This window comes from Protopterus annectens, chromosome 5.part0 (genome assembly GCF_019279795.1).
Source record: "Protopterus annectens isolate FY-2018-M chromosome 5.part0, PAN1.0, whole genome shotgun sequence".
Taxonomy (NCBI): domain Eukaryota; kingdom Metazoa; phylum Chordata; order Ceratodontiformes; family Protopteridae; genus Protopterus; species Protopterus annectens.
This window is the reverse complement of record NC_056735.1, coordinates 997,449,673-997,477,052: the sequence shown is the minus strand read 5'-3', so window position 1 is coordinate 997,477,052 and position 27,380 is coordinate 997,449,673. Positions and strand designations below refer to the sequence as shown.

The 27,380-nt window shown below is 38.6% G+C and overlaps 1 protein-coding gene across 1 annotated transcript in view; it reads right to left on the bottom strand.

Moving 5' to 3' along the window:
* GRB7 (growth factor receptor bound protein 7) overlaps positions 1 to 27,380 on the bottom strand; it is a 2,830,640-nt gene that overhangs the window by 2,177,755 nt on the left and 625,505 nt on the right. Inside the window, exon 2 of the mRNA XM_044072739.1 lies at positions 25,179 to 25,266. Coding sequence (XP_043928674.1) covers positions 25,179 to 25,266 — 88 coding nt within the window. The remainder of the gene's footprint in view (positions 1 to 25,178; positions 25,267 to 27,380) is intronic.

The following is a 27,380-nucleotide window of genomic DNA, read 5'->3' as shown; positions in this document are numbered from 1 at the left end:
AAAGAGATGGCAGTGAAATGCACTGCACTGAAAAAATAGCCTAGTCCTGTCTCAAGCAGGACTGACTTAGCGAATGCAGGGCTCAATTTTCAGCATTCTGAGGGGCCCCCAAATCACAGCCTTCTCATCGCCCAGCCCTGTTCCCAGTGCCATACACTTCTCCTCCTCCAAGCTTGCATCCCTTCAACACTGACATAACTGTGGGAAAAATACTTAAATTAAGCCAAGTACCTTGGGGGTTGCTAGGACCCCAGAAGGCATGTGGTCATAGATGCCATGAGCAGCATTGTAGAGCTATTATTTTCAACCTTTTGATCTAGTGATCAAAAGCCTGGGGTGTGGGGGCCACTAGGTTTCCAGAAGCTCTCTGGGTCTGGATGTCCTGTGAAGCATTTAATGTCTTATTATTGAAAGACAATTACTTACTTTTTTTTATACTGCTGTCCAGAAGAGTTACAAATATGCCTTGCAATACTGTGCATGTTCACAGATAAAAATATGTGGTATTATTTTTTTAACACAGACACACTGACTTTCATAAGCAAAACTGATGTTTCACACAGGCCCACATATATTGACAGTGCCCCATGACAAGTCTAGACTATCACATGATGTACATACACACACACACACACACACACACACACACACACACACACACACACACACACACACACACACACACACATCACACACATACACACTCACACACATCACACACCCTCTGTACTCTTCACTACAGGCAAATTGGAGGAATGCCAGTTCACCTACATTGCATCTTTGTGTAGAAGGAGGAAACCAGAATGCATAGATAAACCCACACAGACACAGGGAGGTCATGCGGACTCCACGCAGAAGAAGTTACAGTAAGAACTCAACCAAAGCCATATATTTGAGATGGCAATGGTACTCACTGCACAACTGTACGGAATATCCGTTACCTTTACATATAGCGGATGCTTGTGATGGAAAGTGAAAGAAATGACTAGCTTGTTAGTGTTAAATACAGTGCAGCCCCCCACACATATACACACACATCCACACACGCACACTCACACACATATAAGCCATAGCAGCACTGGTTTTATATTGATTTTAACTCACTCAAGCCTAAAACACCTTTTTTTGTATACTTCCATTTCACTTATACCGCCTTATGATGCCAGAACTTTTTTGGATCTGCCTTTTTTAACTAAGTGATTACCACTTAATAATAGGCCTTATTAGAATGGACAAGGAGTTATTAACAAAATGACATTGAAATTGTAAGTCTAGGATGTCCTGCAATGGAGAAATTAATCTTTGTTTGTCAATTATTATTCATATTTTTATATTTGATTTCATATTTTCATAACTGAGAGACCTACATTTTATTGAGATATATGGTGTGAAACACCAATGTTGGAAACAGGACAGTTCACTGGAAATGCTGGTTTATATCATACTATACTGGAAATATTGCTAGTCGTTTGTTAGTAATTATGAAAATAAGCAATATTTCCATATGTACTTAATACTTCAAAAAAAAAATAAATAAACAGGTGACTTAAAAACTGTTGAATGACATTAGGTGAACCTTAGATGTTATTGTGGAAAACTATCTTTAATATTTGCACTGTAAGTTGCACATATTGAGAGATCTCCAGTATTATTTGTATTGTTAATTATACAATTAAACATATATGTTTTCAGATTTCTGTAAATATCTCAATAAACATACAAGAGGAATTTTTTGTTATCATGTGAAGCTTATGTTTGGTTAACAAAAACATTTTAACGATATGTGTCTTAAGTTATATAGTTTCCAAAATATGAAAATTTGTTTGTGAAAGTTAAAAAAATATATTATTTGGGGTTTGTTTTGCATTATAATATATTACAGTATTTTTGAAAAAGACTATGAATACACTATTATCACTGTAACGAATATTTTTTACTGATAACATTGCTATTTATCTCGTTTTTATTGTTCACAAAATATTTGCATTTGATTATTTTATGCTTTTTAAGTTTTTTTTTTCAGAGAATGTTCTGGAATGCAAGATGTATGTAGGCTTCTAGAGGTGTGACATTTTACACCACATAGGCATTGATGAGTTACTAAATATTTTTGACACTACTGTTGTCACACCAGATCAGTGACTACCATTTAGTACTGATCAGGTGATCAAATAACAGTACAGAAACAGCAGGGATAAGTCATTTATATATCCACAGGTAGCCTCTGTACTCATCAATTGCATCCACTTTACTGTCTACACCTCAGATACCAGATTGTGATAAAAAAAGTAATAATATGTCACAATAGCAAAGCATTCCATCTTACCTCACACAAATGCACACTACTGTTGCAAACCAGATCAGTGACTAATCTGAGCAAATGACAAGAGAGTCAGTTATTTTTAATCACAGCTCCCACCCCTATCCAGCAGCTATAGCCACTTATGTGTGCACTTCAGATATCTGATTGTGAAAAAAATGATGGTCATTTAATAATAATAATAAAAAAATCAAAGTTCCCATTGAATCCTTCTTTATACTTCCTAATTCCTCCACAAATAGGGTTATGACCAGTTTTTTTTGCCTTCATTTTCCTGTTCTTTTATCTAACTCTTAATTCTCTGAAGTCCATACTCTTCTGTACACACAAACTGTTCATCTCTAAATCTTCAAAAACATTAAGGAAGAATGTGAGAATTCTATAACACCAACATTAATCCAGCCCTAGTAAAATAGAAGTTAAAATCAGAATGCAGCTTGAGAGCTACAAGGGCATATACTTCATTTCCAGAAGATCTGGAAAAATATCTCAGAGGTAAGAAATGCCATATCCCCCTCAGCCCCCAAAGCTGTGGGGCCCTATAATACTCAGCTTGCTCAATCAGCCTATGGGCAGATAATCTGAAGGATATCAGAGAGATTTTATAGGCATGCAGGAAAAGAAACAAAAAAGGGTTCCAGGCTTTTGGAGTTAACCTGCAGTGTAAAGTGCACTCATCTGTCCCTGTAAGTCTTGCTTGTGTTAGGTTTTGGGGAATAAGATTGTATATAGACCAATCCATATAAAAGCATGAACAACTACTTGAGACGGAAGTCACATGATGGGCCACAAGAAGTAGATGCCTGGATGACGGCTCAGCAATATTTTTGTGATACTCAAGAACAGGCGCTTCTCTACAAAATGAGTCTAAAGACAAGTGAATCAGCTCTGTCATGGCCATTAAGAAGTTATGAGGATGATTTTATCATCTTTGTAGAGTTTTCAACATCAGGGGAAATGGAAGAAAAGCACAGAGGAATCCAAGTGACCTTGGTGGTTTCTAAGCAATGACACTGGTCAGGGAAATAAACAGGTTGCATCATGGCTCCCCTGTTTCAGAAAAATCTTCATTGTAACTGAGTTGTTAAGACTTGTGAGGTAGCAGCAGACATCTGTTCAGCTTGCCCACCAAGAAGTTAAGAGTCTCCAAGGATATGGGCAACAACAAAAATATGACTGCTAGATATCTCCAATTCTCAGACTCTAATAGCTTCCAGACACAAGCGATAGGATCAGATTCCTCCTTGCTTCTTGATATACTAAATAGCAGCCATGTTGTTCGCCTTTAAGCTTCCAACTCACACTGGAAGGGAATCATGGAATTGCTCTGTTGTTCAATACAATGTGAAGGGAAAAGATATGATGACATCCAATCTCTATGAACCATTCACCACTGAAATGCTACCCTTCACCATTGAAATACTACCCCCCCCCCCCACTGGGTTGATACATTCATGGTTACTGTTGCCGTGGAAGGGTGGGGATCTATGGGGGCTGCCTAACAAAAATTGGTGTTGATATTGCAAGTTAAATTTGCAGGCCTGTGAAATGTGGATTTGTTGCTGCAGAGGATCTACATTCTGGGACCAGTGGATGTAACATTCCACTAGTAAACTGAAAAATTCTCGTGTGGTGCCTCACACATGTGAGAAACCATTAGTTTGGCTGCTGCATTGAAACCCAACATCTTGAAACAAAAGTGATCCGTGGTTATGGAGGAGACAAAAAGCATAGAAACTTTAGTGCGAAGAGCCTAAGTTATGTCTGTAGCAAATCTTGCTACGCATAACTTTGTGCCAAACTTGTTGTTTGTTTCTGATAACTTGTTGCAGTTAAACTCTTTTTCTAGAGGCTCCTTTAGCTGTTTAAAACTTTCATTTAAAGGCTCACTGCTGCTTTTCTGCTGTGAGAAAAAATTCTACAGTTTGTTTCTAAGTAGTGGGGATATCGGTAGCATTGTCCATATTCAGGCTTGTATTTGGGCCTAGTGTTTGTGGAGGCTGTGTGTCTGAGCACATATTCAGGGACATCTTGGTTTAGCCAAAGCCATCAGGCATTTCAGTGAGAGAGAATTGTTTAAGGTCATTGGCTGACTGAGGTCACCTGGACTACAGCTTAGACTAAGCACCACATTGGTTCTTTTGAGATTTTTTTCTTAAAAGTTGTCTCAGGTTCCAACTTTCTGTTACCTAAGAAGTTAAATTGTGATTGTTTCTGCCATTTCACATTGAGCTAATCGAAGGAAGGACACTGAGCAAACTCGGAACTATAATATATAACATTAAGTATTCTGTTTTTTCGCTTATTTTGTTCTTTATTTCTTTGTTATTTATAGCGCTTTGTGTACTGTATATTTTTCTAACTAGTTTCACTGTGTGTGAGGTATTAACTGGAAATTGTCAACTTTTATTAAGCATCTGTTGGGGTGTTTGTTTCTGATAACTTGTTGCAGTTAAACTCTTTTTCTAGAGGCTCCTTTAGCTGTTTAAAACTTTCATTTAAAGGCTCACTGCTGCTTTTCTGCTGTGAGAAACATTTCTGCAGTTTGTTTCTAAGTAGTGGGGATATCTGTAGCATTGTCAATATTCAGGCTTGTATTTGGGCCTAGTGTTTGCGGAGGCTGTGTGTCTGAGCACATATTCAGGGACATCTTGGTTTAGCCAAAGCCATAAGGCATTTCAGTGAGAGAGAATTGTTTAAGGTCATTGGCTGACTGAGGTCACCTGGACTACAGCTTAGACTAAGCACCTCATTCGTTCTTTTGAGCTTTTTTTCTTAAAAGTTGTCTCAGGTTTCAAGTTTCTGTTACCTAAGAAGTTAAGTTGTGAGTGTTTCTGCCATTTCACACTGAGCAAACTCGGAACTATAATATATAACATTAAGTATCCTGTTTTTTCACTTATTTTGTTCTTAATTTCTTTGTTATTTGTAGCACTTTGTGTACTGTATATTTTTCTAGCTAGTTTCACTGTGTGTGAGGCATTAACTGGAAATTGTCCACTTTTATTAAGCATCTGTTGGGTTGTTTGTTTCTGATAACTTGTTGCAGTTAAACTCTTTTTCTAGGGGCTCCGTTAGCTGTTTAAAACTTTCATTTAACGGCTCACTGCTGCTTTTCTGCCGGGAGAAACATTTCTGCAGTTTGTTTCTAAGTAGTGGGGATATCCGTAGCATTGTCCATATTCAGCCTTGTATTTGGGCCTAGTGTTTGTGGAGGCTGTGTGTCTGAGCACATATTCAGGGACATCTTAGTTTAGCCAAAGCCATCAGGCATTTCAGTGAGAGAGAATTGTTTAAGGTCATTGGCTGACTGAGGTCACCTGGACTACAGCTTAGACTAAGCACCTCATTGGTTCTTTTGAGCTTTTTTTCTTAAAAGTTGTCTCAGGTTTCAACTTTCCGTTACCTGAGAAGTTAAGTTGTGAGTGTTTCTGCCATTTCACACTGAGCTAATCGAAGGAAGGACACTGAGCAAACTCGGAACTATAATATATAACATTAAGTATCCTGTTTTTTGCTTGTTTTGTTCTTTATTTCTTTGTTATTTATAGCATTTTGTGTACTGTATATTTTTCTAGCTAGTTTCACTGTGTGTGAGGTATTAACTGGAAATTGTCCACTTTTATTAAGCATCTGTTGAGTTGTTTGTTTCTGATAACTTGTTGCAGTTAAACTCTTTTTCTAGAGGCTCCTTTAGTTGTTTAAAACTTTCATTTAAAGGCTCACTGCTGCTTTTCTGCTGTGAGAAACATTTCTGCCGTTTGTTTCTAAGCAGTGGGGATATCTGTAGCATTGTCCATATGTAGGCTTGTGTTTGGGCCTAGTGTTTGTGGAAGCTGTGTGTCTGAGCACATATTCAGGGACATCTTGGTTTAGCCAAAGCCATCAGGCATTTCAGTGAGAGAGAATTATTTAAGGTCATTGGCTGACTGAGGTCACCTGAACTTAGACAAAGCACCTCATTGGTTCCTTTAAGCTTTTTTTCTTAAAGGTTGTCTCAAGTTTCAACTTTCTGTTACCTAAGAAGTTATGTTGTGAGTGTTTCTGACATTTCACACTGAGCTAATCAAAGGAGGGACACTGAGCAAACTCGGAACTATAATATATAACATTAAGTATCCTGTTTTTTTTCGTATTTTGTTCTTTATTTCTTTGTTATTTATAACACTTTGTGTACTGTATATTTTTCTAGCTAGTTTCACTGTGTGTGAAGTATTAACTGGAAATTGTCCAATTTTATTAAGCATTTGTTGGGTTGTTTGTTTCTGATAACTTGTTGCAGTTAAACTCTTTTTCTAGAGGCTCCTTTAGCTATTTAAAACTTTCATTTAAAGGCTCACTGCAGCTTTTCTAATGTGAGAAAAAAATCTGCAGTTTGTTTCTAAGTAGTGGGGATATCTGTAGCATTGTCCATATTCAGGCTTGTATTTGGGCCTAGTGTTTGTGGAGTCTGTGTGTCTGAGCACATATTCGGGGACATTTTGGTTTAGCCAAAGCCATCAGGCATTTCAGTGAGAGAGAATTGTTTAAGGTCATTGGCTGACTGAGTTCACCTGGACTACAGCTTAGACTAAGCACCTCATTGGTTCTTTTGAGCTTTTTTTCTTAAACGTTGTCTCAGGTTTCAACTTTCCGTTAAGAAGTTAAGTTGTGAGTGTTTCTGCCATTTCACACTGAGCTAATCAAAGGAAGGACACTGAGAAAACTCGGAACTATAATATATAACATTAAGTATCCTGTTTTTTTGCTTAGTTTGTTCTTTATTTCTTTGTTATTTATAGCACTTTGTGTACAGTATATTTTTCTTGCTAGTTTCACTATGTGTGAGGTATTAACTGGAAATTGTCCACTTTTATTAAGCATCTGTTAGGTTCTTTGTTTCTGATAACTTGTTGCAGTTAAACTTTTTTCTAGAGGCTCTTTTAGTTGTTTAAAACGTTCATTTAAAGGCTCACTGATGCTTTTCTGCTCTGAGAAACATTTCTGCAGTTTGTTTCTAAGCAGTGGGGATATCTGTAGCATTGTCCATATTCAGGCTTGTATTTGGGCCTAGTGTTTGTGGAGGCTGTGTGTCTGAGCACATATTCAGGGACATCTTGGTTTAGCCAAAGCCATCAGGCATTTCAGTGAGAGAGAATTGTTTAAGGTCATTGGCTGACTGAGGTCACCTGAACTACAACTTAGACAAAGCACCTCATTGGTTCTTTTAGGCTTTTTTTCTTAAAAGTTGTCTCAGGTTTCAACTTTCTGTTACCTAAGAAGTTAAGTTGTGAGTGTTTCTGCCATTTCACACTGAGCTAATCGAAGGAAGGACACTGAGCAAACTCGGAACTATAATATATAACATTAAGTATCCTGTTTTTTTGCTTATTTTGTTCTTTATTTCTTTGTTATTTGTAGCACTTTGTGTACTGTATATATTTCTAGCTAGTTTCACTGTGTGTGAGGCATTAACTGGAAATTGTCCACTTTTATTAAGCATCTGTTGGGTTGTTTGTTTCTGATAACTTGTTGCAGTTAAACTCTTTTTCTAGAGGCTCCTTTAGCTGTTTAAAACTTTCATTTAACGGCTCACTGCTGCTTTTCTGCTGTGAGAAACATTTCTGCAGTTTGTTTCTAAGTAGTGGGGATATCTGTAGCATTGTCCATATTCAGGCTTGTATTTGGGCCTAGTGTTTGTGGAGGCTGTGTGTCTGAGCACATATTCAGGGACATCTTGGTTTAGCCAAAGCCATCAGGCATTTCAGTGAGAGAGAATTGTTTAAGGTCATTGGCTGACTGAGGTCACCTGGACTACAGCTTAGACTAAGCACCTCATTGGTTCTTTTGAGCTTTTTTTCTTAAAAGTTGTCTCAGGTTTCAACTTTCTGTTACCTAAGAAGTTAAGTTGTGAATGTTTCTGCCATTTCACACTGAGCTAATCGAAGGAAGTACACTGAGCAAACTCAGAACTATAATATATAACATTAAGTATCCTGTTTTTTGCTTATTTTGTTCTTTATTTCTTTGTTATTTATAGCACTTTGTGTACTGTATATTTTTCTAGCTAGTTTCACTGCGTGTGACGTATTAACTAGAAATTGTCCACTTTTATTAAGCATCTGTTGGGTTGTTTGTTTCTGATAACTTGTTGCAGTTAAACTCTTTTTCTAGAGGCTCCTTTAGTTGTTTAAAACTTTCACTTAAAGGCTCACTGCTGCTTTTCTGCTGTGAGAAACATTTCTGCCATTTATTTCTAAGCAGTAGGGATATCTGTAGCATTGTCCATATGTAGGCTTGTGTTTGGGCCTAGTGTTTGTGGAGGCTGTGTGTCTGAGCACATATTCAGGGACATCTTGGTTTAGCCAAAGCCATCAGACATTTCAGTGAGAGAGAATTGTTTAAGGTCATTGGCTGACTGAGGTAACCTGGACTACAGCTTACACTAAGCACCTCATTGGTTCTTTTGAGCTTTTTTTCTTAAAAGATGTCTCAGGTTTCAAATTTCTGTTACCTAAGAAGTTAAGTAGTGAATGTTTCTGCCATTTCACACTGAGCTAATCGAAGGAAGGACACTGAGCAAACTCGGAACTATAATATATAACATTAAGTATCTTGTTTTTTGGCTTATTTTGTTCTTTATTTCTTTGTTATTTATAGCACTTTGTGTACTGCATATTTTTCTAGCTAGTTTCACTGTGTGTGAGGTATTAACTGGAAATTGTCCACTTTTATTAAGCATCTGTTGGGTTGTTTGTTTATGATAACTTGTTGCAGTTAAACTCTTTTTCTAGAGACTCCTTTAGCTGTTTAAAACTTTCATTTAAAGGCTCACTGCTGCTTTTCTGCTGTGAGAAACATTTCTGCAGTTTGTTTCTAAGTAGTGGGGATATCTGTAGCATTGTCCATATCCAGGTTTGTATTTGGGCCTAGTGTTTGTGGAGGCTGGGTGTCTGAGCACATATTCAGGGACATCTTGGTTTAGCCAAAGCCATCAGGCATTTCAGTGAGAGAGAATTGTTTAAGGTCATTGGCTGACTGAGGTCACCTGGACTACAGCTTAGACTAAGCACCTCATTGGTTCTTTTGAGCTTTTTTTCTTAAAAGTTGTCTCAGGTTTCAACTTTCTGTTACCTAAGAAGTTAAGTTGTGAGTGTTTCTGCCATTTCACACTGAGCTAATCAAAGGACGGACACTGAGCAAAGTCGGAACTTTAATATATAACATTAAGTATCCTGTTTTTTTTGCTTATTTTGTTCTTTATTTCATTGTTATTTATAGCACTTTGTGTACTGTATATTTTTCTAGATAGTTTCACTATGTGTGAGGTATTAACTGGAAATTGTCCACTTTTATTAAGCATCTGTTGGGTTGTTTATTTCTGATAACTTGTTGCAGTTAAACTCTTTTTATAGAGGCTCCTTTAGCTGTTTAAAACCTTCATTTAAAGGCTCACTGCTGCTTTTCTGCTGCGAGAAACTTTTCTGCAGTTTGTTTCTCACCCTCCCTCCCTATTGGTATGGTGTTTTTGTAGTTGGTGGCTTTGCAGTTGCCCGCACCTAGTGTAAATTTAATCTGGGACCCTCCTCCCAGTGTAGTGTCATTACCTCATTCTACCCAGTACAGGGCGAAGATTTGAGAAGGCCAATCAGCTTAGTTTCTGCTACTCCTTTCTCTCTTTCCACTAAAAAAAAAAAAAAAAATTTCTAAGCTTGTTTCCTTCCTTTTGTGTGGGTAGTCTAAGCTTCTAGGCTCCCAAGCCTTTCTGTGTTGGAGGGAAGCCTTCTAGCTTAATTTTGTTTCTTAGAACTAGCCAGTTTTTTGTTTCAGCACTCGTCTGTTTCTTTGAGCTCATCACTTGTTCAGATTTTATTGTAAGCACTAAATAAGCTACAAATTACTACAGCACTCAGCTTTCCTCACTGTCTAGAGGAAAACAGTTTCTAGTACTTAACAAATAAGCACCTATCCAGGCATGTCTAAGGGTCAGCTTCCGGTGTTTTCTCATGTCTACCTGATGAATCTGGGCATCTTGGGACAATGCAGTAATTGCCTCATGTACACAGACAACCCTTTCCTCCTACCACCCAACACTACAACCTGTGAGAGATGCACTTATATAGCCAAACTGGAATCAAAGCTCTCTTCACCCAAGACTGGACTAGACAGTCAAGAGAAGAGGGTAAACACTTGCACCACACCACACTCAGCACATAGTCCCTCAAAACCTACACCATCAAAACACACACATAGAAACACAAAACACACACCTACATTCGCGGAGGCTCTCAGTAAAAACCTGCCCAAGCAACAGGGACCCCCAAAGCAGAAACACAAGCAACCTCCACCCCCTCCAACACAACCCAAATGACACATAGCCCACAAACTCAGTGTGCCACTCAACCACAGCCCATAAGGCATAACAACGTACCCAACACTCTAGTCATAGGTGACTCTATAGTCAGGCACACTGATGTTCCACTCACCAGGCTAAACAAGGAGAAAATTACTGTCAGCTGCCTGTCGGGTGCCAGGATCCACCACATAATGCATGCACTCAGGTCACTCCACAACAAGTACAAATATGACTCTGTCATTGTCCATGTTGGTGTGAATGACCTGAGACGTACCTCCTTGGACTACATGAAAAGGCACATGGATGAGCTGTCTGATCTTGTAGCCCAGGCAGGTATGACCCTAGCCCTGAGTAGCATCCTGCCATCACTCAGAATTATACCACAGTACAAGGACAAAATGATTGACTTCAACAATTGGCTAAGCTTCTGGTGTCATTCTAAGGGGATCCAGTATCTGTCTGCCTGGGATGACATGATCGACAAGCCACGATGCTTTGCCAGAGATGGCCTGCACCTGTCACCCCTGGGATTCCGGATACTGGCTAAGGCTTTAGCCACCCCTATACTGCCTTTTTTAGGCAAGTTTCAAATGACAAATTCACCACCCTAACAGGTACAGGCAAGAAGAATCTGAGGGTATTGCTACTTAATGCTAGAAGTCTAAACCTCAAAATGCACTCTCTCAAGGCACTCCTTAAAATGGAGAACATCGACATCTGTGCAGTGACAGAGACCTGGTTCAAGGCTCCAGAGAGTACCCCTGCATTACCAGGCTATAATTCATACCACACCTTTCGGCCACCTAACCTGGACCGAAACACTAAAGGCGGAGACGTGTCCATATTCATTAAGGTTATATACACCTCCAGGCTAGTTGCTCAGCATAATGCATCCGAGATTATTCAAGTGCAACTAACTCTGGGCAAGACTGCAATCCAAATTGTAGCTTGCTACAGATCCTCCGCCATGCCCCAGGATTCCCACTCCTCATTTCATAATACACTGGAAAATATTATGGTACAACCTAACACCCTAATAATGGGCGATTTCAACTACCCTACCATTAACTGGGAAAACTACTCATGTACCAACTCTTGTGCTCAACGTTTTCTGGAATTCATAAATTCCAATGCCATGGATCAACTTATCCACACCCCCACCAGGGGCAGCAATATCCTAGACCTGGTTATTACCAACATGGGCAACCAGTGCTCCACACCAGAGGTCAATTACTCGTTGGTCAGATCCGACCACAAGCTAATCACCCTAGACATCCACATCCCTCCCCCACCCCCCATTAGGGAAACCACAGTAAAAAATTTCTCCAAAGCCAACTTCATGCTTCTTAAGACAGAAGTGGCAAACTTCATGACACCCATGCTGACGGACAATACAGGTATGACTGCTGAATCCTACACAAATGCACTTTATAAGCACTGACATGAGTGCATGGATCGTGCAATCCCTAACAGAACCAAGATGCTATCCTCCAAAAAAAGGAAGCCAATCTCGTGGTCCCCTGCCATAAACAAACTCTATAACAGAAGAAAGAAACTGTTGCAAAAAAGAGTAAAATCCCATGATTGGAGAAACTCCCTGGTCAGCCTCAGTAAGAAGCTGAGATCCCTCATAAAATCCTCCAAAGCTAGTTATGAAAACAAAATTGCCACTGACTCTAAAGACAACCACAAAGCATTCTTTAGCTATGTCAAGAATCTCAATGGCAATACTCAGATCTGCTCTGAGTTACAGCACAATGGCACTAAATATACAGAACCAACTGGTATTGCCAACATCTTGGCAGATAGGTTCAGTGCTAACTTTACCCCCCTGTCATCCCCTAAAGGGCCCATCTCTATACCGGAAGAATGCAAAGTTCCTGTAATCACGGCTGCACAGGTAAAAAACACACTATCCAAAGCCAAGAACACAGCATCCATGGGACCTGACAACATCACAGGCTGTGTTCTATATGAACTACAGAACGAACTGGCACCCCACCTAAGTACCATGTTCAATCATAGCCTCACCTTAGGCTATGTGCCCACTGAATGGTGCACAGTGACAGTTATCCCACTCCACAAAGGGGGAGCCACCACAGACCCCGGAAACTACCCCCCCATTAGCCTAACGAGCCTGGTCTGCAAGGCTATGGAATGTATCATCATGGAACTTATAAACAATGACATTGGTAATCTCCAAACTCAAGACCCCACCCAGTTTGGGTTTGTAAAAGGCAGATCATGTCTCCAAAACCTGATAGACTTCTTTGAAGCAGTTACCAAAGCCGTACATGAGGGTAAGGTGGCTCACACAGCCTATCTAGATCTCGCCAAGGCTTTTGACACCATCCCCCACTCTGGAATTATAGATAAACTCACTAAACTAGGTATAAATCCCTATGTCACAAGATGGGTTGCCAACTGGCTCACTGACAGAACCCACACTGTGAAAGTAGCAGACTGCAAATCCAACTTCAGACCAGTGACAAGTGGAGTACCACAGGGTTCAGTCCTGGGTCCTCTCCTGTTTGGTATCTACTTCTCTGAAGTACAGGCCAACACAGATGGTCTTTGGCTAATGAAGTTCGCAGACGACTGCAAACTAGGAGCCATAATCAAAACTCCAAAAGATGTGGACATCCTACAAAAGGGCCTCGCTGAGAGACAAATGCCTGGTGTCAAAGCTATGGCCTCAAGCTCAATGCCAAAAAGTGCATTGTCATCCCTTTTGGTAAAAACTCAGTACCCATGAACTACCACATAGGTGGTAGTCTACTTAACACCAAAAGTGTGATAAAAGACCTTGGGACACAGGTGGACAGTAGTCTCTCCTTTGATAATCACATCACCACAGTAGTCAGGAAATCCTTCTATGTGGCACACCTCAACACAAAAGGTTTCTCATCCAGGAAAAAATAGGTCATTGTTCCCCTCTACTCATCACTCATTAGACCCATTATAGAGTACAATGCCCCTTTTGGTATGTACCTCACAAGATATCTAAAACAACTGGAAAGGCCACAGAAATACCTCACAAAGAGGATTACCGGCCTCAAAGAGATGCCGTATGCAGACCGTCTCAAAAAACTGCAGCTTTACTCCGTTGCTCATCGCCTACTCAGAGGCGATCTCTGCCTAACACACAAAGCTATGTCAAACCCTGAGCTTTTAGACATGCTCCACTTAAAGAAATCCCAATCCCTACGAGCTACACGCTCTAGGGATCTAAACCTTGTCACCACAATAAACAGAACATGCTGGAGGGATAGATTCCTGTCCCAGAGACTTCCCATACTCTGGAACAAACTACCTATCTATATCAAACAAAGCTCCTCATTAGCACTCTTCAAGAAAAATCTTGATGATTGGATGGGAGATAGGAAATTCACACCGGGGATCACTTCTGTGGCTCTGCTCGACAGTGGCACAGGAAAATAATTTTCTTCGGTGGCGAAAGCCAGGCTACCTTTGGCTAGGCTTATATAAGCCCTAGGGCTAATAGCCTAGTACCTACCTATGAACCTATAAATGTGAGTAGCTGTGCAAGCAGTAATTGGCATTTTGCCAGATTCAGCATCATTTCCCATAGCTCAGTTATTTTATCACCTATTCTACAAAATGTATAGAGGGGGCAGCTAAAAGCTAGTCATTCAGATGCAGGAACACTTTGACTTCCTGTGGACATGTGCTGCAGCTACAAACATGCATTTAATTCAGCTTATTAGGTTGAGGTATTCTTTTTCCCAAGCCTCTGAGTATTCTGCAGTACTGTTTACATATTATTAATACTTGTTTCTTTAAGAGTTTATTTCAGTATTTCTTGCACTGAGTTTCACTTTTCACCTTATACGTATACGTATATGTATATTTCCTTTTTTGTCTTGTTCTTAATAGTTGTATGTATGTCATTTATGTAATTCATACTATAAAGTCACTGAAACTGGAGTCAGATTCCTTGTATGTTGGCATACTTGGCCAATAAATGTGATTCTGATTCTGATTTGATGAACACCTCAAGACAGATCAAATAGAAGAACACGGAACTGTTAATGATTGACTTTAACTCTTATATACCAGAAGAGCAGATACTTCCTGGATTCCTTTGTACTCTTTACATGGCGGTAGGAATCCTACAGATTTGAAGAACACTTCCTTTGTCCTTCTGTTAGATAATGAAGGATTGAGTCTAATGCATTTAGTCTGCTTAGATCTAAAATTAGCCTGTGGTCCTTTGTTGTGGTTTTTTTTGGCACTGAAGTAAAACTTGCACTAATATCCGGAACCCTATCTGGTCTGGTGGGACCTGGTGGATGTTTCTTTTATTTATGAGACTTATGACTTCTATTTTTGCTGCTTTCTTTTGATGGATGAGACGTCTGGTACGGAAGGGCATGGAAAAACTCAGCTGGAAAAGAAGGGTACATTGTAATTCCTGGATATATGTGTTCTCACTTACATGTATATGCTTTTTTATTTCCCATGCAGATAGACGGAGGAACAAATGACCCATGACTGCCTCCAAAATGCAGCTACCATTATGTAGACCACAGCTGCCTAGAGACTACAGAGAATCCCTGCCTCAAACCTGTGATCTTACTAGAAACTGCCTTGGTTGTCAGGGGTATTCACAGACTGTGGTTTGTTTTGTTTGCCATACCTAACCCACATTTGGTAGGGGTTCCTCCACATTTTAGAAAACATGCACTGAGGGAGCTGAAATTTAATTCCAACAGAAGTAAGAGTCTTATCTTTTTTTTCTGTTGAATTCCTACTTGTCTTTACTTGGGATCTGAACAAAACTGGTACCTGGATTGGGGCGTTCATAAATGTCACTTTAATGTCTTCTACAAAGTTGATCAGTTGAATTTAGGTGTGCTAGAGAGAAGCTCTGCTGGATCCCATGGCTCTGGCAGAACCTTTGGTAGTACTATAAGCTACACGCATCTTGATGCTTGTCATGGTGAATACCACTGCTGATGGAGACCCGAGCTTGTATTTAACATATTATTGACTGATGGCTTGGTGCATTTTTGTCTGATCTATTTGAAGTGACACTATATGGCCAGGGAATTAGGCTGCCTCAATGAAAATATGGAATATGCCTCTATATGCTTGCCCTAAGTAATCCACTACATTGGCCTCCTTATCTGGTGGGTGGACCACTAGGTTCTGGGGTGAATGAGTTGTCTTTGGAGCAGCTCCCAACACTAAAGTATCTAGCCAGAAACTCCATTCATTTGGAGTGCAGAGGACATTGTAAACTCTTTTAGGTATTGAGAGTACTGCATCCGAGTTCTTCCTGACAGTTTTGGCTGTAATCTTAAGAACATCAACCAATGAGGGACCACCCCAGATGATTGTTTAATAGACTGGAAAGCCTTGTGCATCTGCTCTGAGGAGAATATAAAGGGAGTCTTTGGCCAGATCCCTCTCTGATGCATTCTCTTCAAGACCTCCTCAAAACTGTGGTCATTAGGAGGGTATTTAGTGGTGTCAACATCCTCTTCATTGCCCATATCAGCTTTCGGGAAGTGGAGGATTTTGTAGGAGAACTCACAACTTTCTTTTGGGGCTGGAATGGTCTGAGGGAGCTGTATAAGGGCTTCAGTTTCTCAAACCTGAATGACATTCTGCAGGGCCTGAGACTTGCCAAAAGAGACATCTGCATTTAGATAAAGCTGCTGTCAACACAAAATGCAAAATGTGGAAACCTCAGCAAAATAGTAGCTGGCTCAAAACTGACGCTGATATTGCCACTTGTATTGGTACCAGAGGAGTACAAGACAGATTTCAAACCATTGACCTCCAAGACTCTATTGCTGTCCTGAAAACATAAGGGACAAAGCTGATGTTGAAGTCTCAAGGCCAAGAACTGAACCAAAAGCCACCATTAATTAAGAGTATTTTACACTGATAATTTTGAGACTGACAGTGATATATCGGCAATTTTGAAACTAAACAGTAGACAGCGATAGCAACACAGAGGTCAAAATACCTAACAAAGTTTGGATCATCAACACTGATGCCATATAAATCAATTCTGACTTTAGGGCCATTGTCAAAAATATGAGGACCAGTGAAGAAAACCTGAAGAAAACTGTATCCATGACCAAAATATGAAAGGGGAAGCGATGTCAGAAAATGTCTGCTGAGCCTGAAGAGAAGGCCTTCACAAACTTATAAGTGAAAATCAAACACAACTAGTAAGACCTTTGTTTAGCATCAAAATTCTTGGCCTTGACAATTCTATTATTATAGCAACCTCCTTTTCATTTATTGAACTGTCTACAACAGAGCAGGATGAAGTTTTAATCAATACTTATAGAGAAAACACAGACTTTTCTATGGCCTCTGCAGTTACAGGGGATACACATGTTTCAATTACTTTAACAGAAACCTTAGCAAGAAGTTCCATGCTTTTTAATGTCACCTAAGATAAAGGCAAACAATATACAGGTAGCAAAGTTTCTTACTCTATTTTTTTCTTTATAAACATCTTTATTAATTCACAACTAAAACAAGACACTGGTACACATTCATTAATATAAAAAAAAACCTTAATTAAATTTTTCATGCAGTATACATAGTTCCTTTTTCACAATGAACATTCATTCTGACAATTACATAAATTGTTCCCTTAAACCTCACTCCTCCTCCTGAACATTATTTTACATGTACTGTTCCCACAGATTCCATTTACTTCTATGCACTTTGCTCTTTCCTTTTTCTAAAGATCTCATCTGGAGTTCTTTTATCTCCTTTATAATATTCAATGTTTCAATTACAGTAGGATTAGATTTTAATTTCCATTTTCTAGTAATTACTTTTTAGCAGGCAATGCACTTAAAGTTTGTAAGGCCTTTCCATGTCTATGTAATTCAGAGCCTATGTCCCAGCTCAAAAGAATCATTTAATTAGCAAAAACAATTTGATCCTCCAACATTTCCGAAAAACATTCTGTAGAGCATTTTTAAAATCTACCAGATCTTTACATTTACAGAGCATATGATCCCTGTTACCCTTCTCTTTCCCATCAAGCCTTCAGCATTTGCTATCTAACGCAAGAAAAATTCTCTGAAGTATGTCTGGGGTATGCAAATATATATATGCAAACATTTCCAAGCAAAAATCTTAAACCTCCTGGACTTTGCTGCATACTTGTGAGAAAGTCACCTGTTGGCTTTGAGACCAAAGTTTCAGTATGTCTCAAGGCCAAAGAAGCACTGACTTTAGCAGAAACTTTCAAGTCAGAATGTTTAGCAAGCAGAGATGTTTTATATAGGTAAAGTTATAAGCTGTCCTTCCCATGACAGTGCGGAAGAGAACTCAGAACAAATTTCACACTTAAAAGAAATAATGCTCTACCCAACATAAACTTCACACTTATTTTGTTAACCAGTGGAGGGAATTTCTCAACACATGCACCGCTTTGAAACCCATGCTCCATAGGTTCATAGATTAGTACTAAGCTAACGGCCCTTGTGAGCCATTTTAAGCCTAGCCAATTATCCCTTGTGAGACTCAAACCCTGCACCTTGTGTTTGTAAGGCAAACACCTTAACCATTAGGCCACCCTCCCAACATGATTAAAAAAAAAGCAGCCACTCAAACACAGTAGCAAATCACAAGATTTAGTAATAGAAATGATATACACAACTTGTCACCGTCCTCTGATAGGCAGAGGAATAAACTGTCAAACTTCACAAACTGTAGAAAATGTTTCTTTACGAATCTAAGCAGGCAGCGGCTCAGCAGTGGGCAATCTTACTGCCTAATAACAACAGCAACACAGTTTATGAAAATACTAACAACTAAACAAGAAGAAAATATATATAGAATATCAAAAGTAGGGTACAAAAAACTAATTGCATTCTATTACATTTAAAACAACAGCCAAAAAAAAGATAAGGCGAGCCTGGGCCCAAACATCAAAAACAGACAAATTGTAACATAAACATTTTTGAAGATAGCAAAACTCGGTAGTCAGAATAATAAATAGTAGGAGACTCTATCGCTATAAAAATGATTCAAGGGCAAGCATTTATTACCTTTTTAAAAGTAACTTTGAGAAGAAAGTAGCCTGGGTCCATTTAGATGATCATCCAAGCTCTTTAAGTGGTAGTGAAAATCTGCAGATGGAGAATGATGTGGTACACTCATAGGGGGTGTACTTAGCAGTGGGGGAAACCTGGATTGCTGAGAGGGGTCCCAATGCCTGCTGACCGAGTACTGTTATTGATGACAGACCTACTCTTATCCAGACATAGATGTATAGATAAATAGATATATAGACACATAACAGAGATGGGTATATGTCTGTACACATCCGCACACACACACACACACACACACACACACACACACACACACATGTGCACATACACACATGGATTTGTAAGACTGAAGAATCAGTTGAATATTTAACTTATGAAGATGTTCTGCCATTGGCTTTTGATTTGTTGATTACAACTTGTAATGGAGCTTTTATTTTGCTCACTGCTGTACATCCATGGAGTATGGTCTATAAGTAGGGACAGGTAGGCACAAGTTCCATATGTTGGAGGGGTTTGGGGGTGTTGGTGGGTATGAGTGGCATACCTATATAATTGATTTTCTAATATTTAGTTTCTTTTGAAATGTTTGTTTTATTTTATTTTATTTTATTAGTAGAAAGGAACTAGAGAAAGCATATGACAGGGTGCCAAGAGAGGAGTTGTGGTATTGTATGAGGAAGTCAGAAGTGTCAGAGAAGTATGTAAGAGTGGTACAGGATATGTACGAGGGTAGTGTGACAGCGGTGAGGTCTGCAGTGGGAGTGACGGATGCATTTAAGGTGGAGATGGGATTACATCAAGGATCAGCTCTGAGCCCTTTCTTATTTGCAGTGGTGATGGACAGGTTGACAGATGAGATCAGACAGGAGTCTCCATGGACTATGATGTTTGCAGATGACATTGTGATCTGTAGTGAGAGTAGGGAACAGGTGGGGGAGACTCTGGAAAAGTGGAGATATGTTCTAGAGAGAAGAGGAATGAAGGTCAGCAGGACTAAGACAGAATACATGTGTGTGAATGAGAGGGAAGATAGAGAAATGGTGAGGATGCAGACAGTAGAGGTGGTGAAGGTGGATGAGTTTAAATACTTGGGATCAACAATTCAGAATAATGGTGAGTGTGGAAGAGAGGTGAAGAAGAGAATACAGGCAGGATGGGGTGGGTGGAGAAGAGTGTCAGGAGTGATATGTGACAGACGAGTACCAGGTAAGAGTGAAAGGGAAGGACTACAAGAAGGTAGTGAGGCCAGCTATGTTATATGGGTTGGAGACAGTGGCACTGACAAAAAGGCAGGAGTCAGAGCTGGATGTGGCAGAGTTAAAGATGTTAAGATTTACACTGGGTGTGACGAGGGTGGACAGGATTAGGAATAAGTATATTAGAGGGTCAGCCCAGGTTGGAAGGTTTGGAGACAAAGCCAGAGAGGCAAGATTACATTGGTTTGGACATGTGCTGTGAAGGGATGCAGAATATATTGGGAAAAAGATGTTAAGGATGAAGCTGCCAGGTAACAAGAAAAGAGGAAGGCCTAAGATAAGGTTTATGGATGTGGAAAGAGAGGACATGCAGATGGTTGGTGTGACAGAGCAAGATGCAGAGGACAGGAAGAAATGGAAACAGATGATCCGCTGTGGTGACCCCTAATGGGAGCAGCTGAAAGAAGAAGAAGGAGAAAGGAACTAGACATACTTTTATTTCTTTTTTCTGTGTTTTGTGAGTATTTGCATTTATCACAATCTATAGTGCTGGGCTCTAAGATATTGTTACTTGTGATAATATTTTCCTTTCTATATCTGTATAGATTGTTCATAATACTACAGTGCTGGGCTGTAAGAGTATTGTTACTTGTGCTAATATTTTCCTTTTTATATCTGTATAGATTGTTCATAATACTATAGTGTTGGGCTGTAAGAGTATTGTTACTTGTGATAATATTTTCCTTTCTATATCTGTATAGATTGTTCATAATACTATAGTGCTGGGCTGTACGAGTGTTGTTACTTGTGATAATATTTTCCTTTTTATATCTGTATAGATTGTTCATAATACTATAGTGCTGGGCTGTAAGAGTATTGTTACTTGTGCTAATATTTTCCTTTTTATATATGTATAGATTGTTCATAATACTATAGTGCTGGGCTGCAAGAGTATTGTTACTTGTGATAATATTTTCCTTTTTATATCTGTATAGATTGTTCATAATACTATAGTGCTGGGCTGTAAGAGTATTGTTACTTGTGATAATATTTTCCTTTCTATATCTGTATAGATTGTTCATAATACTATAGTGCTGGTCTGTAAGAGTATTGTTACTTGTGATAATATTTTCCTTTCTATATCTGTATAGATTGTTCATAATACTATAGTGCTGGGCTGTAAGAGTATTGTTACTTGTGCTAATATTTTCCTTTTTATATCTGTATAGATTGTTCATAATACTATAGTGCTGGGCTGTAAAATATTGTTACTTGTGCTAATATTTTCCTTTTTATATCTGTATAGATTGTTCATAATACTATAGTGCTGTGCTGTAAGATATTGTTACTTGTGATAATATTTTCCTTTCTATATCTGTATGGATTGTTCATAATACTATAGTGCTGGGCTGTAAGAGTATTGTTACTTGTGCTAATATTTTCCTTTTTATATCTGTATAGATTGTTCATAATACTATAGTGCTGGGCTGTAAGATATTGTTACTTGTGATAACATTTTCCTTTCTATATCTGTATAGATTGTTCATAATACTATAGTGCTGGGCTGTAAGAGTATTGTTACTTGTGCTAATATTTTCTTTTTTATATATGTATAGATTGTTCATAATACTATAGTGCTGGGCTGTAAGAGTATTGTTACTTGTGCTAATATTTTCCTTACCTGTATAGATTGTTCATAATACTATAGTGCTGGGCTGTAAGAGTATTGTTACTTGTGACAATATTTTCCTTTCTATATCTGTATAGATTGTTCATAATACTATAGTGCTGGGCTGTAAGAGTATTGTTACTTGTGCTAATATTTTCCTTTTTATATCTGTATAGATTGTTCATAATACTATAGTGCTGGGCTGTAAGAGTATTGTTACTTGTGATAATATTTTCCTTTCTATATCTGTATAGATTGTTCATAATACTATAGTGCTGGGCTGTAAGAGTATTGTTACTTGTGCTAATATTTTCCTTTTCATATATGTATAGATTGTTCATAATACTATGGTGCTGGGCTGTAAGATATTGTTACTTGTGCTAATATTTTCCTTTTTATATCTGTATAGATTGTTCATAATACTATAGTGCTGGGCTGTAAGAGTATTGTTACTTGTGCTAATATTTTCCTTTTTATATCTGTATAGATTGTTCATAATACTATAGTGCTGGGCTGTAAGAGTATTGTTACTTGTGCTAATATTTTCCTTTTTATATCTGTATAGATTGTTCATAATACTATAGTGCTGGGCTGTAAGAGTATTGTTACTTGTGCTAATATTTTCCTTTTTATATCTGTATAGATTGTTCATAATATTTGTAAGTATGCTGTTTGCTATTAAGAGAAGGTATGTTCATTTGGGGGCATTACATTGTTTTTCTTCTAATAACCGAATGTTTGCTGTGAGAAGGATAGTAGTGAAAGTAATATTAGAGTTGTTAGGGATAGCATGACTTTTATAAAATATGCTGAATGGCTCATGGAACTTTAGGCAGGAATTAAGATTATTTTTCCAATGTTCTAAAACCCCACAATCATGTTGTAATGCACTGAGTAAAGTTACCAGTACACAAAGTAAAAGCCCAGTCTCAAATATCAGTACACACTGCATGTCAAACTGCAGCACATTCATTTTAAAAAGTGTGCTTGTTGTTTTAAAATTGTACAAGATTTTCCCCACTTTGGAAATATAATTATGATTGCTTCAGAAATATGGGTGCCATTATTGCTGAAATTAGCAAAAAAAAAACTTTCTGGGGAGTAATCCGTTTATTATTTCTCAAATTATGGTTAAGAAAATTGTTTTATAAAAAGCTGGTTTATTAACAGACTACCAATACACAATGTAAACGCTTAGTCCCAGATATCAGTACACACAGCACGTCAAAGCTCAGCATATCCAATTTAAAAAAAAACTCTTGCTTCTTTGTTTTAACACTGTACAATACCCCCCCCCCCCCCTCACTTTGGAACCGTAACTATGATTTCTTCACAAATACATGTGTCATTACTGCTAAAATTAGCAAAAATAAACTTTTTGGGAGAGCAATCAGCTGCTGTGTATATGATTAAATATTCTCTTAAAATATAAAGACAAAAATGAGGTTGCTATTCAGCCTTTTTGAAAATGTTAAGAGAATGAATTCCTGCAATCTCTCCCATCTAATTTCCTGTGCTGCTCTTGTCATATATTTTGATCTCTAAATGCTAATAACTCTTGCCTCCACCCTTTTACTCTGACATGGTCACATTGCAGTGCATTTTAACTGAGTGTCAGGCTCACACTTCTTTCCTCCTGTTGGTGTAGCACCGACTGAAAGTTCTTGTTTTTTTGTGCACCTCTTAAAATCACCTGCTGTAGTTGTACACCTACGAATTGGAGGTGGTAGTATGAAGATGCCCCGCCAGCCTCCACTGCAGGCAGTCTTTGACACCAAGCTCCACTTTTACAAGGAGAATGCAGTTATCAGCTGCTTATTCTTATCCACTGTCCTCCAAGCAAGAGACCAGACAAACATATCCTCACTGCATTCACTAAGAGACAGATTCCATTTTGTTAGCTCTGGTCATCTACATTGTACTCCAAATAATGACAGTTTGCTTCAACAATCAGATTTTGTATTCTTCCTCTAAACAAATACAATACTGGTGACTAGACAGCATGATATAAATACCTGTGTATGCTAGGAGATGTAGATATGAATCTTAATTAGCATATTCCTTTCCAGTCTATATGTTAAAACGTTTACTAGAGATAAATTCAAAACTAGTAAATCATTACTAATAAAATATTGGTGAAGGAAGGTATGCAGGTCATCAAGACTAAAGGTTATGCTCTGTTTTAGAGCTGAACAATAATAAGATCTGATGGGATGGGCCATAATAAAAGAAATTTGGGGTTACACATGGGCAGACCTAAGCTCACTGGAAAACAGATAAATAATATGAAGTGGGTAATGAGAAATTGAAACAGTGGAGAAAATGTAGGACTATGTTAACAAAATGTGAGAAACAAAATGACATTCTGGGTCAGGTGCAGAATGAGGCATGAAAAAAGGAGACCACCAGACTGGCTATTAAGATAGGTGAGACAAGCTATTAATAAAAAGAATAAGCCCTAAAAGGGGATGAAAAGTGGGAGGACTATACAAAAAGAGGCAAAAATGTTTATTTAGCAGAGTATAACACTCCTGGAAAATAAAGATGCCAGGGTACTAAAGTGGGGTTGAAGTAAACAGCATATTTTCAAATACTCTGGTGAAAAGTAAATCAGCTCTCACACAGGAAGAACAGCTACTATACTGATAACATGTAGTCACAGATGGGGGGAGGCCAGTGTTTTTTTAGTGGCCTGTATTATGGGAAGGTAAATGATATTGACAATTTACTGCAAAAAATGCAGGGGTACACTGTTTGGAGGTGGACCTACAGAAGTTATAACATCTTGGTGAAATGACAGTAAGTAGGTGAGTGGATATATAAGAGGATTTGTGGGTGATAATGACTCATTGGATGTATAAGAGGATTTGTGGGTGATAATGACCCCTAAGATGAGTCATTATATGCAGTACGGAAGGACAATTCAAGTCTACAGTATACTGGAGTCTGTAAGAAAGGTAGTGGATTTCAGAGTTGTTAAGCTCATTCTTCCATTGTAATGTGCACCTGGGACCGCATCTTGGGTGTTGTGTATACATTTGATAACCTTACAGAAGAAAGGAAGTTAGGCTGACTGAAAGCATACAGTTACAGAGTTACCAAAATGGTAAAGGCTATAAATAGGTTAGGGTATGAGGGGAGACTTCGAAAGATAGGCACACATACATTGGAAGACAGAAAGGAGTGGTGAGTTCTGATTTGAATGTGTCTCACTGTATTGAGGTAAGTGAGCGGGGTACAGCTGGATATGAAAGATGAGGTTTCAAAGGGATATGAGAGATAGCCGGAATAGGGGTAATTCAAGCTAAAAGTGATGATCTAATACTTTGTAATGGGGCTTACCAGAGGCAGTGGTTCAGTGTATGTCATTAGAAAGGAGCGCTGCCACTTAGAATATAAAAATATAAAAAGGAAAGGTTGGGGTGATAGTAAAAGAGGGGCAGCTTTGTTGGGGTGACTGCAGCAGTTACGTAATCTCAACAGACCACAGGTGTTTTTCTGTTGGCCCCTACATATGTTCAGATGCAAACAGCTTTTGCTTCCAATACCTTTCCTGGCATGCACACTGACATGCAAACCCTGACATAGCCTTTGCACCTACCTTTGGCTTGTTCATGATCACCCAGCTGGTTATGTTTTCCTCGGATCCATTCCCGTAATCTGCAGCCAGACGTCTTCTCCACATTTTCCTAAAAATAATTGTTTTACTAGTTAATAATTTAGTTCACGAAGGTCGGGTTCAGTTCATAATGGTTTGATTTACAAATTAACATTTGTATACTGTGAATTATTGGGCCTTGACTTTGAGAGCTCTGGAAGGCTCCTCTAATGCAAATAACAAAACACAACAATGAACTCTTTATATTAATTAAGAGAGAGAACCACTGATTCTGAACTTATGCCTATGTGTAGCTATAGAAACAGTAGAAATGGGCAGTTACACTGACTTGCTTGGATAACTGGAAATGTACCTGTGGCCCACAATACTTTAGATACTTACCAGTGTTTTAAGCTCTGCATACTGTTTTCTTTATCTTAACTTGTTTTCTAACTGGCATAGTGAATTAGGCACGGATGAAAAACAGATATATGACTGACTAAAATTAAATAGACCAACTAGACAATATTAGCAACAGTTTTCCCTTGACTATTTTTTTTTGATTTTTCAAGCGACTCATCCTGTACCTGTTTTCCAGTCACAGTATGCGTACTTTGGACTGACACTATGTGTACTGTCTAAAGAATAAGGATATGCAACCCAACAAAGTTTCTCATCGTGTAATGGTGACTATGGAGGTAGCCCTTTTGTAATTGTAGACCTAGAACAGACTGTCATGTGGGTACACAAGCAGACAGAGGTCTCTGGTGTTTGCTAACTATATTGCATGGACTAGTGTTATTGCTAATTATGAGAAAAAAGTAGACAGATTACATAGCTAGATAGAGAGAGACATACAGACAGACATGGATAGGCAGCTAAATGGGCATTTTTTATTGTGAGGATCAGAATTATTTAACTTAGATAAGTAGAGGCAGCCAGCCAGCCACCCAGATGGCCAGGCAGACAGATAGACATACATATAGACACAGTCTGACAGACACAGTGGGTAGATAGACAGCTGGAGAGATGTACAGACAAATAGATCATTCTATTATGTCCCTCCACAGCACAGTTTCAGCTGCTTCTCTGCTGGTTTCTGAGAAATCTGACAGAGGGATGGCTAATACGGACACACAGAAAAAGACATGTTTGAAATTAAAAAGTATTTGACATTCATGAAGTTTCTGAGCAGTTGCAAATTGTAATAATGTCCTTCTTGAACTGTAATATCTTTCTCCATTACCAAGTATAAATCTCAGAGAATTATTGGGAATGTCAGCAAGTTACAAGAAGACAAGCTGCATTTGTTTTATTATGAATACTAGAGGCTTTAATGCTGAGGGTAAGAGGCTGAAGGATCATATTCTACATTGTGTTTTTTGCACTGTACTCTATAGAAACTATCCTGCGGTGGTGGTGCTGCGGTAGCGTTGTTGCCTCACAGTAAGACGTCCTGTTCGATTCTCAGCTAGAGCGTCTTCTGTGTGGAGACATGCGTGAATGGGCGTACCTTAGTTGAAGGTTGTGCGTCAGAGCTGGCAACTCAGTACGTAAAAATCTACTGCCAATCATTAGCAGACCGGAGTTCCGCTGTGGCGACCCCTAACCGGGAAAAGCCAAAAGACACAACAACTCTGTAGAAACTATGCTGTATCTGTTTAAAGCTGCACGGAAAGTGAAGGATGCTTAGAACAGGAGACTTGAGTCTAGCTCTGTTTTAATATTTTTCTGAACTCAGAATACCTGTCAGCTGTCCAGAGAGTCACAGAGTGCCCAGATTTTTGCATTTTGTTTTTGGTCTATTCATCAGAAAAAGTATCATATCCTAGCAAAACATTGATGACTGAAGTCATTAAATAATGACAGGAATTTGAGTTTCAGACTTTATATCCTTCAGAAAATGTGTGCTAATGCACAATCTGTTATTCTAGCAACTTTCCAAGTTTATAAGTGCAATACTTAAAATATGTCCTTAATTTCTGTCTTTATCCCCACCTACCTTTATTTTTGTCTTTGTCCAGAATTCTTGTGCTCATACCTCTCAACTTGAAGACATTGACAACAAGAACAAAGACATTTGAAAAGTAGAAACATCCAGCCAAAAATATGGCACCCAATTAACATAACATTTAAATACCAGATGCACATACCTTTTCCCATTTCCAGTAGGAATGTGGCATACTACTCAGAAACACAAGTTTG